General features: G+C 41.6%; 1 protein-coding gene across 1 annotated transcript; it reads right to left on the bottom strand.

The window, feature by feature from the left end:
* Positions 1–20: 20 nt before the first annotated feature.
* Positions 21–1,679, bottom strand: LOC115362087 (lysophosphatidic acid receptor 6). Its single transcript, XM_030055870.1, has 2 exons — positions 1,608–1,679; positions 21–1,213 (listed from the first exon to the last, which is right to left on the bottom strand). Exon 2 carries the CDS (start codon positions 1,055–1,057, stop codon positions 101–103), a length of 957 nt encoding a protein of 318 aa, XP_029911730.1. The 5' UTR covers positions 1,058–1,213; positions 1,608–1,679; the 3' UTR covers positions 21–100.
* Positions 1,680–12,761: the final 11,082 nt, after the last annotated feature.

Raw genomic sequence — 12,761 nt, 5'->3', positions numbered from 1 at the left:
CGCTCCATTGCAGTTATGCGAGATAAATCCAAACAGATAAATGTAAAAACAATAATACACATATGACATCACGTCCTCTCCTGCTGTCCTCGTGATTCACCTAGTTCACTGCAATCGTATAAACCCCTCTGGTCCTCCTAATCCCTCTCCACCGCCACCTGACTTTGAAATGCTTCCATTTGCAGTGACTTGTAGTGACGTAGTAAAGCAGGGGGTCCAGGCATGTGTTGAGAGTGACCAGGGCCATGGTGACCCGCCTGGCATGGTAGATGGCATTGGCGCAAGGGCACGACCGGATGACTCCCAGGTGTCGGAGCACGTGCAGCAGGTACGCCACGTGGTATGGCAGGAAGCACAGGACAGTTATGGCCAGTATGACGTAAATGATCCTCACCGCTCTGCGGGCCACGTTGGTCTTGATCATGGAAATGCGGCGGGCAGCTAGCGGGTAACACACCAGGGTGATCGCGGAAGGCAGCAGAAAGCCAAAAATGAGCCCAAGCAGGCTGTACGGCACCACACGCCTGTGCCACTCCCGCTGAGCAAAGTTTTCAAAGCATCTATAGCTAAGAGACCCGTTGACCGGATTGGTTTGCAGGGGTCCCATGAAGATAAAGCCCAACACGGCTGCACCAGAGACAGCCCAGAGAACCGCACATGTAACAGTAGAGCACCAACAGGTATTCAGCTTCAGATAGGTGTGTGGATGCACAGTGGCTATGTAGCGATCCACACAGATACAAGTCATGAAACAGACACTCAAATAAATGTTGGTGTAGAACAGAGTCCCTGTGATGCGGCAGGCCATGTCTCCAAACACCCAGTTGTTCCTGTTAACATGGTAGTGGATGCGAAAGGGCAGGGTGCAGAGGATGGCTGTGTCTGCCAGAGCCAGGTTGATGATGTACACGCTGAAGGCAGTGCGGGGAGTGATCTTGAAGATGAAGACGAAGAGGGCAGCCAGATTCCCTGGTAGCCCCAGAACCAAAGCAAGGCTGTAGACCGCTGGGAATAGGTGGTACTGGTACTCTGGTTGTGTGATATTGCAGCCTTCCATGTTTATCTGTTTTCAGATTAGTGGAGACAGTCTGGTGTTGTGTGAATGTAATGAAGGAACACTTGAGCACCTTTGGTTGATCCTCAGCATTAGCACTCCAGGCTGGATCAGGAAATGTGTCTTCTGCTTTGTAGAGTCTTGCTTTGTCACGGAAAACTGTAGCAAACCAAAAATTGTCCCCATTTAGTTTTCACTGTTACTTAACCCTGTAAAAACACTAATTTCCCCTTGATTGTTGAATAACAATTACAGTTGTATTATTCTACTTTTTCACTACACATGAATTATGTATTTTTCTCAAAACCAGAGAAAATTCAGACGGTTTCAATACAGTTTCACTTGCTCCAGACGTATGAAAACAAATATGAATATGTTGATATAAAGGCAGTACAACTATTTAATCCCTCCAGCAGGTGACTGGCACGTAAACAAAAATGAAGCGGTTGAGAAGTTATAAAATCAAAGTGAAATCTCTTAAGATCTACTACTCTTCATATGCGACACAAAAGTGAAAGTATGTATAAAGAGTGTTTAAAAAGATACTACTTACCAAGCTGCACGTTCACTCGTCTGATCCCCAAGTACAGACAAGCAAATGAAATTGTTAACACAACCCGTCCTAGTCATGCTCATGTTTTTTCTGAGCTCTTTTCCTGTTCCACTGTAGGTGGTTGATAGTTAAGAACAGGAAATTGCAGCATCAAACAAGATGCTGCAGTGGGTTTAACCACCCACTCAGTACAGTTCATGTGCATGCTCAGAGCAGAAACATGACGTGACATCAGCAGAGTGACACTTAAAAGCACACCTCTAGTCTTGCACTTCATAAAAATAACTCAGAGTGGCCTACCAGGGTACAGTATATAAATACCTGCTGCATGTTAGATTGTTCTGTAAGCACACAGGTTTTTGTGAAATGCATCACGCCGCCACTGTGTGATCGTCTTTAAAGCAGGCCTGTCAGTGGACGGGGCAGAAAAATTTCGGGCTTTTCTGGCATTTTTTCACAGGAGATCAAAGCTAAAGTTCAGAATATTTCTCAGACTCCTTGGTGCAATGGCATCAGCAATGGTAGCCGTTCCATTTGATTGCAAGTGCATGAGACCATCTCAATAGTGGATTGCATCGCTCAGAGTGACCCCGATGCACCATGGTCACTGCCATGACCACGTCATGGTTTCCATGGCGTATGCCCTCGCTTAGCGTCCATGGAGGCACACAAGTTTTCTGACCTGAAGCGTCACCACGGGCACAGTTCTTGTGAGGAAAGCTGTTAACAATGGATGCCTCTCTGGCCAGCTGGGAGGCCACACGTGGAGGCAGGGCAGTGAATGGTACATTCATGTTCTGGTCAGCACAAACAATGCCACAGTGGTGGTATGTATCAGCAGAAGTGGGAGGGTGTCAGTCATGTCATCTTCACAGATTGTGTTAAGCAGCTGGCACTCTCTGTTTGCTGAGAGCTAAGCCTTTTCCTGAGATCTGGGCATTTTGAGCCTGGATGCACATTTACTGTCCAGGGTCAACCCTCGCTGCAGGGACTGGAATTTCCACAGTTAGGCAGTGGTTCCAAGATGGAAACTCAGTCAGCCGGACGTATAAGATCAGAGAACGTTCAGTGTCCTTTGTTTTGTTCTCTGCATGATCTGAGCACTTTGACGGGGGTGGACGCACTGCAGCCCACACCTTTCCCCCATTAGAGTGAACAATTCAAAATTTTGCCAGGGTGGGGGAGAGGTCTTAATCTGATCATAATAGGTCTCCATTTGCCAGGGGAACATTAGCTAGCAGAGGTATTTCAGCTGCTGGATGGCCAGATGTGGACCCCAAAGGTCGAATGGTGCAGGTGCGCAGGCAGGTCTTCCATTATCACCCAGGATGCACGGCACAGTGGCTATTATGAAAGGTTAAACTTGGTCACCACTGAGCTTCCCTGAAGCGTTTTCACAACTATTCAGAGCACTAGAGCTTCATCTTCATTCTGGCATTTCTACACAAGCTGCTGGGTAAAGGCTTCCCTTCGTCACTGTCAAAGTGTACTTAGATGCTATATCGGCGTGTCAATAGGTTTTGGGGACCAAATGGCAGGGCAACACCCTCACATTTGTCTGTTCATGAAAGGAATGTGACACCTTTGGCCTGTATCAAAAGCCTTGACTGCCCCATGGGATTTATCAGTGGAGCCAGATGCACTGTCACATCCACCTTTATAACAGCATTGTGCATGTTGGCTTCTGCTAAAACATGACAGTGACGTCCATGTGTTGTCAGTGAATACTTTCTAGATACAGTGCAATATAGTGCAGCTCTTACTGGGGGATTCTAAGGTGTCATTGAAACCCAATGCCATGTTAGTTCCCAAATTTACTGTTTGCTGTTTGTGCCTGTTTGTGTCATGGCTGTACCACAGACCTCTCATGAATCAGCATCTTTCACACTAGATCATAGGGGGTTATTGTCATGGCTTATAATAGTAAGGGTTTGTAGGTCTACATGGTACATGCACTTGTGGTATGGCAGTGTGGTGAGTGCTGGCTCAGGGTGTTTCTGTTCAAGAGATATGTGTAGCTGCCAGCTGGGCAACGCCTCATATTTTAACCACATTTTATATATTAGATGTTACTGTGCCAGTCATGACTAGCGTACTGGAAAATAACTTTTCAGGGAGATGTTTTCGGAAAACCAGGGTTAATTTCTTGACCTAAACCTCATAATATATGAAGAAAATAAACAATAGAATCTTATATACTGCATGCACCCAACCCTACTAAAAATCAGCACTTGTCTGGTCTTGCTCTGTCCAATATAAAACTGACAAACTGTGGGTTTTATAATCAGAATTAATTTTCCTGGAATGAAATCTGCTTTGTTAACTTAATTTTTATCCAACATTATGGGAAAGGCATTATTCAGGGTTTCCATCTGTGCATCAGCAGATCATGGCTGTGTTTTGTTGTTGTGCTGCCTGGACATGTAGAGCAGCCTCTGGTTTTCCTCCTCCAGTAAATCCACCCTTGAGATGAAAACATAAAACATCTCTTATTTAGGAAACTGAACACACGAAAACTCCAATGTTCAGGAAATTAAGTAAATCTCTTCTGATTATTGAAGCATGGTCTTATATCTGACAGTTTTCTGTCTGTCTGCGTGTGCACTGGTCACAAGGCGATACCTGTGTTTGTATGAGGAAGCTGCTAAGCTGCAGTCACTCCTCAGGTGCTCCTCTTCAATAAGCTGTCGCAGCAGCTGTCCCTTTTCAAACTGCAGCGTCTCATTTTGCACAGCGATGTTTGCTATAATGTTTTTCTTCTGGAGAGGAACCAGATGTCCATGCGTTATTCCTCATCCTTTATATCAGGTCAAATATACAGTGGTGGAAAAAAGTTTTCGGACACCCTTAAAATTTTACACAATCTTAAATATTATCATGAAATATTTGTGGAAAAATCTTTTTTGTGTTTCAAAAGGTGTTGTTGCATTAGACAGATACAAAGAAATACAAATTATATTTTGTTGTTTATTGTTTACAAGAAAACTAACAAAACTAAATTCTTGACAAATTCTTCTGACCACAGAATCTTCTTCCAGTTCCTGGCTGTCCAGTTCTTGTGTGCCTGGGCCCAACGACGCCGGGCTAGCCTCTGTCTCTCATTGATCAGGGGCTTCTTGATAGCCTTGTAGGACCTTAAGCCATGATCTAAAAGTTGGCCACGTACAGTGTGGGTGGAACACTGGACACCAGTTTGGTTTGACCACTGCTGCTGAAGCTCCTGTGATGTCATTCAGCGGTTTTGCCTGCACATGCGGATCAGGATGCGGTCATTTCTTGCTGAAGAAACTCTTGGACGCCCAGATCTTGGTTTGTCTTCCAAGCTGTTGGTTCATCTGTGTATCCAACTGCTGAAGGACTGCATCTGCACTTCCTGGCTATCTGGCGGCAGCTGTACCCTTCCTGGCTGAGAATCTTTATCTTAAGGCGTATTTCCTGCGCTAGGTTCCTTGTTTTAGTCATTTTTGTGTCTGAAGAACTTTCAAATGTGCTGGCTTTATATAGACACGAAGCTTGGCAACAAAAATTGTGTCTTTTAATAAAAAGAACGACCTTCATCTCTGGTACCAAAATGACCCAATACTCAAAATTTCTTATGTATTTTTATGGAACCAATCAATTTTCAAGTTTTTAATGGCTTTTTTAATATTTGTTTAGTATTTTGGCTGTGACTGTACTAAAAGAAATTGTACTTGAAGACCTAAGAGTGATTCTTAATGCAATATTTCACAAATGCATGGGGTGTCTGAAAACTTTTTTCCACCACTGTATTTGAACGTGCAGCACAGGTGTGTCAAGTAAGATAAGGCTGCCGATTTACCTTTTCTAATGAATAGATGCACAGGGACAGCTCTCTCTCGAGGTCCTTGATCTTCCCATCACGCCACTGTAGCTCATCCTCAAGCCTCCGATTGGCTCGATACAGTTTGGTCATGGATTGTTCAATCTCATGACACTTGCTTTAGTGAACACATGACATAAAACTGAGTTATGATAATGCTAAAACTTCTGACTTATAGAAAAAGAATAAAACAACACAATATAATAGAATCATAATAGAATTGTCATATGAATACCTTGTAAGTCCAAATTTGGATTGACTGTAACTGTAGGATAAATGGCACTCTGGCATAAAATGGCCTTTTGGTTTATAAAGCCCTCTCAAAAATTCATGTTCACCAATCTAAAAAATATGTCTTTTTGGTGATATTTTAGATATACACAGTGTTTTCACCCAGCAGACCCTTTACCTTCTCTCTTTGTCAAGGCATTTAAGGGTTTCACAGATTTCCTCTTCAACCGTCTCACAGTCATCTTGAGCGTGCACCTCTTTGTGACTATGACAATATCCCTGTGGCCCAGAAGGACAAACATCATCGGTGATAAAACCTTAAAACCAAAATGACTCTATGGAAGAGAACTTGCAAGAATGAATCTTTCCTGTCAGTTCGTAATACTCTCTTATAGCATGCTCTTCAAAAACGTCTCAAGCCGTTGCTGTTTGATTCTAGTAAATAAAATTCTGCTATGTGTGATGTGACATGGTGACAGAGCAATGCAGTGGCACCTACTTGAGCCAGGCTGTCGGCCTGGTCAGTCTGGGTCTGCCCAGTCTGGAGTTGCTGTTTTTCTTGCTGCTGACCTGCTGCTTTACCCGCCGACGCCTTCTGCAGTAATTCCACCTGAGACAAACATAGAAAAATACTCACCAATGAATGCAGGCAAGATTCAAGATTCAAGATTTTTATTTGTCACATACATGAATGTACGGGTACAGCAGCAGTGAAATGCGATTGCAACAATTCCAGCACTGTGCAAGCAAAAAAAAAAAAAAAAAAAAGAATAAAATAGATAAAAAATAAAATAAAAAATAAAATAGAGAGTATATATAACACTCCTATATACAATATGCAACCTATGTACAATATACAACAATATACAATAAGTACAAATAAGTAGGCAATCATGTCTCTGTGTATCAGGCCACCAGCAAAAAGCACAGGGTATCTTAAAAGACTGCTGTTTTCATTATTATTATTAGTTAGTTAGTTATTCCTTTATTTCAGACCCAGGGGATCCATATCACAATAAAAACAGCACAGTAAAAAAAAAAGATAAATAAAGAGCTTTCCACCATATTCAATGTCTAACATACAGACATGTTCGCCAGTGACTCCACAGAAAAATCTGACAGAACTGCATACAGGGTTAGCCAGAACAGCATTTAAGTCATTTTCTGACTCAGATGCCCTACACATAAATCTATACATCAGGTTACGTAAAACAGCAGGGCAGGTAGGTACCCTGACACTGACAAACATATGGCTTGCACTGGAGCTTCTTGGAGCTCTCAGCAGCAGCCTCATGCTGTCATAGGCCACTGTGAGTTTTCTAATGCTGCCTTGTTCATACCGACACCACAGGGCAGTATACATGGGTGTACAATACACTCTAAAGAGTGAGATTTTCACAGATACAGAACACATGCTAAATTTCCGACACAGCATATTCACTTGAGCATACAACTTCCGCCGCTGCCTGTAGATATCTTTGTCATCAGACAAGTCATCTGAATACGTAATCTCACTGCACACACTGAGTGCAGTGCCACACAAGTAGAAGTCAGGGAAGGTTGCCTGTCTGTCCTCTCTGGTTCTGACCAGCATGATCTTACTCTTTTTAGCGTTGTACTTTATATTAAAATCTGCACCATACTGTGAACATACTTTCAGCAGCTGCTGGAGACCAGCACTATATGGACTAAAGATGACCAAGTCATCGGCATACATAAGGTGATTGATTAATATGTCACCAACCCAACAGCCTGTACCACATGCATTTAAAAACAGAGACAAATCATTCATATACATATTATTATTATCATCATCATTATTATTAGTCATGGTAGTTGTAGTAGTAGGGGTAATATTAATATTACTAATACTGCCTTTAAAAATTTAGTTTACACCCATCAAAGATGTTAGACCCTACACCTCTTCTAAAATTAGCAGTGATTCACAAAAAAATGCCCATGCATGCTTGCAGAGGAACATTAATGCCTGTCGTTTCAGATTTAATAATTAACTACATATATTTTAATAATAAACCACATTTGCAGTCAGGCTGCATGTGGACAATCAATCTTATCAATTAAGTAGGCTGATTTTTTTTGGTGACATCTACCAGTACCATGTCATCAGAGGCCTCTTGTTGAAAACTAAGCATAATTATAGAAGAATTTGAACCTATTCTGCAGCGTTTTACACCATCAGCACAGATGTCTTGTTCTTAATAGGAAACACTGTTAAAAAAAAAAAAAAAAAAAAAGAGGAATCCATGCTATAAAGAATTTTTGTACTTTACCACTGACTGAAATTGACTCTGCAAGATAAGTAGCTCCTGGATGGACAATTTCCTCTGTACCCTGCATAATATGAGACCTTGAGACCTTGATGAGTTAATGATGAATTAATTCTTTAATCTTTTCACTCACAGTTGTCTGCATTGCTTGAAGGCATTTGCTCTGAGCGCTGAGGTCCGTCTGTAAATCACTGCAGGTCTGGTTTCTCTGGGACTAGAAAGGCACAGTCATAGCAAAGCAATATTCAGGCACAAATATAATTTCCTAGTTATGCTTGCTGAATTGTACTGAGTATGATATTTTGGGGGTTGTACAATCAAAATTCAGTACTCTTCGGTATAGCGAAGTGCTGTTTCGATTTGCTATGGAATATGTGCAAGTAAGTTTATCAATCTATGGCTTAACTTTAAAAATGTAGGTGACAGTGACTGTAGGCTAGACAGAGAGACAGTTTGAGCCTCCTTTAGAAATGCAACTGGGACTGTGCCATGTTACCTACTTTAGCTTGCTCAGTGGCCTGCTGCATCTCGTTCTGCACAGTTACCATCTTCTGCTTTGCCTGCTTCTGTTCCTGCAGGATGGATTTCAGCTGCTCCATCTCCTTCTGCAGACAAGCCACCTGTGAAAACAGACATGTGATAACCCATGCATGAGTGTGTCTATCTCAGCAAAAAGCAAACATTCACAGTGCGTCATAAATTGCTTATTTTAGATGGTTGTCGCCTTTTAACATTTTTTAGGCAGTGTGGCTGTGATCGGGCTGTGACTGAGGTTTTTTTGGTCTGTTTCTGGCACTAATACCATCATGATACGCAAACATTATGCGTATCAGTCTTGACTGATTGCCTGAGAGGCATGGTACACGAGGGCTCCTGCAGCTTTACACTACCCAGGCTGTCAGACTGACATGTCTTAATATGGTAACATCATATCACAGATAATTTTACAGAGTGACTTCTCACTCCTGCCGTCTCTCCAGTGTGCTGTGAGTGCTTGGCGTCCAGGTCTCGTGTAAAGATGGCCAGTTGTCTGTCCCTGTGCTGGAGGGCCCGCCATAGGAAGCCTAGGTGATCCTTCACGGGGGCATCAGGAGCAAGTCCCTCCTTCTCGAGCCATGTGGCGATCTGCTGTTCATCCTGGGGGAGAGTGTGGCAGAGGTGGTGTGAGAGGAACGGATGCAGCATCAGAGAGGCTGCTGGGTCAAGTGTAAGCCCACACAGACAGACCAGCAGAACACAGCATCTTTTGTTGTGGGAGGGCGCATACTTTCAGATGACCTACCAGGAAATCCAGCCGCAGCTAGGCAGTAATTCTCTGAATGTTTTTAATAACATTAACAGCAGTGACACCTTTATGAAAAGATGCACATATTTCCTGCATCTTGCATCTTGCAACCCTTGCATCTTTCCATTCACTGACATCACAACAGAGGAAGAGAAACTGATAATAGTGTAGGTTACAGTTTAACCTCAGCAATACACAACTTTTTTATGCAATAGAGATGAGCAGTCATGACACATCACTATGTAGTAACAGATATTAGTGTCAGAATAATCTTTAATAAAATACTTGATGCTTTTAAACTTCTTATACTTCAAACAGAAAAGACATATATAAATAGCTTTTCATTTAGCTAATGAAACCACCAACCACCATTTAACCACCAGCTTTGAAAAGTTAGCTGACGATTATCAAATGTAATCTGCACAATAGAATTTTTAAGATGTAAAAAATGAGGAAGAGAAATCTGTTGTCTTTAGCATACCTCCTCTGGCTCCATGCACTCTTGCAAAGTGGAACTTGTTTTCTCAAAGATTTTGATGATCATTTTTCTCTTAGTCATTCTAAAAAATCTATCACACTGACTTGGAATCCGTGATGCAACAATGTAGCCTCGTTTTCCATAATGAAGTCACTCAGTACCATTCAACTGGCATGATGTGCAAGTCAGTATAACCTTTAGCAATAATCAGTAAATTTAAAAATAAAGACAACAAGTCAAACAAAAGAGAGAGAGACTGATTTTTTGAGCAAAATGGATTTCTTAAGGCAACAGTCTTTACAGATCATACGTTTAAATACTTAGGAAATAAACCAACTTTTTCATGCTATATTAATTTCCAGAAAGCCTTTGATTTTATGAGTAGGGAGTCACTAGCCTATTTTCTGCTGGGGAGGTTGATGGCAGATTTTATGGTGCTACTCAGTCATTCCATTAAATGTAATGACTGAATGTCAATAAGACATCCAGAAGGGTGTTAAGGAAAATAATTATGTATGACTTCTCCTTTAAGTACATTGACTATATGATAACCATTAAGATGATCAATAAATTTGCAGTGCGTAATGCTTGCCAGTAACCATAGATTAAGAATGTGAAGTTATGGCACCATATCATTGACTGGAAAATGACTGTCATGTGTCAGCATTAACAAAATGCACACATGTACTTGCACAGCCTTGAGACAGCTATGCACAGAGAATCATGGTTTCACTAGGTATGACATGTGACTTCCTTTCCACAGACTGTGCAAAAACAAGACAGAAACTGCCTCCACCTTTTCTTAAACCTGTTGCACGCTCCACTTTGTTCTCTGTTCTTCCCTGAGTGTCTGGCCACAGCTCACTGCAGACACTCCTTATTGCAATAGTAGATCCATTGATATTCAGATGCTAGAGTATGAGGCTGCATCAGTGTAGTCTTTTTTCAGTAATGGGTTAGAGAAATTGATGCTGATGCATGACTAATATTACCTGGAAAAAACAAACATGATTTGTAGAAATTAATACAATTGTTTTTTGCAAATGAAATAAATGGATATAAGTGCACCGTAAACATAACTACCTTTTTACAGCTGTATTTCTTCACACAAAATATTTGATGTGTCTTGGGAAAAATAGTCACATGTGGGTTTTAGAATGAAAAAGTTTGGGAACTGGTTTAAAGCGTATAGCAATGAAGAGGTTTTCCTTAAAAATGTCACTTGGTTCTGAAATTAATGGGCACATAAAAATAAAACATCTAAAAATAAAAGGAATGCTATAATGAATCCATTATCCATACAATGTATGATGCCTTCATGGTCATGACTTGAGTACTGTTGACAATTGGGGCCTTTTTTTTTTCCACTAGATGGCGCCAAGAATACAGGATAACAAAATACACCAGGCATGTGAAGCTGTCAGTGTCCTGCACTGATGCCTCTCAGTCCTCTTGGTTATCTCAGTGCTGAGGATCAAGTTTTTATTCTAACATTTCTTTCTCACTGAGCCGTTATGCAGATGCTTTGTACTGTGACATAAAACGATGTCCTGTTTCATGTCTTCATGTCTTTCAAGTCCTTTGCTGTCATTCACGCACCATTTATAGCTTTAGCCCAACATTGTATAATACAAATGTCATTACTTTATCAACATTAAATGATTACTGATTACATTTGTAGACCACACAAGACAGTATAATCCAAGTATATCTTTTTGTCTTTAATTAAATGATGTAAATTATGTTGTAAAACACATTCATCAGATGTTACATGCCCATCACCACAGTTATGAACTCAATAGTACACAGAGAGCAGGTGGACTGTGGAAGAGAGGTGTGAGGGGAAACTGGGACGTCACACAATCAGAGAGCATGACTTCGACAGGGAGCAGCTCCTGCGCCCATCTGCAGGATTCCCCCATCATCCTGCCTTCCTCAGCACCGAGCCATTGCCTAGCAACACCAGCCTCTCAGTGCCTCTCAGTATCTAGTCCATCCATACCCAAGAGGAGGCTGCCTCATTCAGACATACTCCGTAACAGACACAAGGCACTCCCTCCCCCAGATCTTTTGTTTCTGGTCATTTGATGGTAAATCTAACCCATCATGTCCAAAAGCATGATATCTGGGGTTTGATCCTTGATATGAAAAGCAGGACGATGAACAGGAGGTGGCACCATGAAAGAATGGGAACAGTCACCCTAGTCAAAATATCTTTAGAGGGCATAAACAAAGGAGGGGTGAAGGAATGATTATGTTTATTGAAGTAGCTGCAAAAGATATGAGGAATGAAACACACATAGCTGGGACAAACATGTGCTCATTCTGACCCCTGACATTGAGGTTATGACAAAGTTGATATAGTTCACTGCTGTATCCATGCTCACTTGAGTGTGTATGTGTTAGTGTGAGTGGGGGTATCATTGTGTGCTGTGATTCAGGGGGTGGGGACTGACAAAGCCTGCAGCTCATCTTGCCCTACTTTCCCGAAAACAAAGTGCATAGAAAAACAAATAAGCACCTTCATCGGTCCTACCTGTTTTGATACCAGACCCGGAGAAATGAGCTAAAAGTCCCGGCAGAGGCGGCAGCATTTACGACGCCTGAGATGAAAGCCAAGTCTACACAATAAAGCACTTGCAGGTTCTTGTTTTGTTGGTTAACCCTTATCCAAGTAAACAGCTTAACAGCTTCCTCACACACAGGTGAGAGCAGTTCATTTGCATTATTGATAAACTCTGCCTGCAACTAATTTTTCCGCCCTTTTCCCCCTGCATTCTGCACAGCCTTAGCTTCAGAATTTGATCATTTTTGTTATTTTCTTAAGGTTGGACCTTTGTCATCCTTACATTTTTTTATTTTTGAGAAGTGCAGGATGACCACATTACAAATCTTCCCATGAAATACTTGAATTTTGATTTCATATGTCTTATATAGAGCATGTATTGCTCAAACTCCAAAATTCAGTCATTCAAGTCAGGCTTGACAGCATCTTTACTTGCAGTTTTCTTTTTATATACAGTGCCACTCA

This window comes from Myripristis murdjan, chromosome 7 (assembly GCF_902150065.1).
Source record: "Myripristis murdjan chromosome 7, fMyrMur1.1, whole genome shotgun sequence".
NCBI classification, from domain to species: domain Eukaryota; kingdom Metazoa; phylum Chordata; class Actinopteri; order Holocentriformes; family Holocentridae; genus Myripristis; species Myripristis murdjan.
The sequence above is the reverse complement of the archived record's forward strand: the minus strand, read 5'-3'. Positions and strand labels throughout refer to the sequence as shown.

Bases quoted from the DNA above. Each gene is read 5' to 3' on its own strand.
- LOC115362087 (XM_030055870.1), bottom strand. From the start codon at position 1,057: ATGGAAGGCTGCAATATCACACAACCAGAGTACCAGTACCACCTATTC.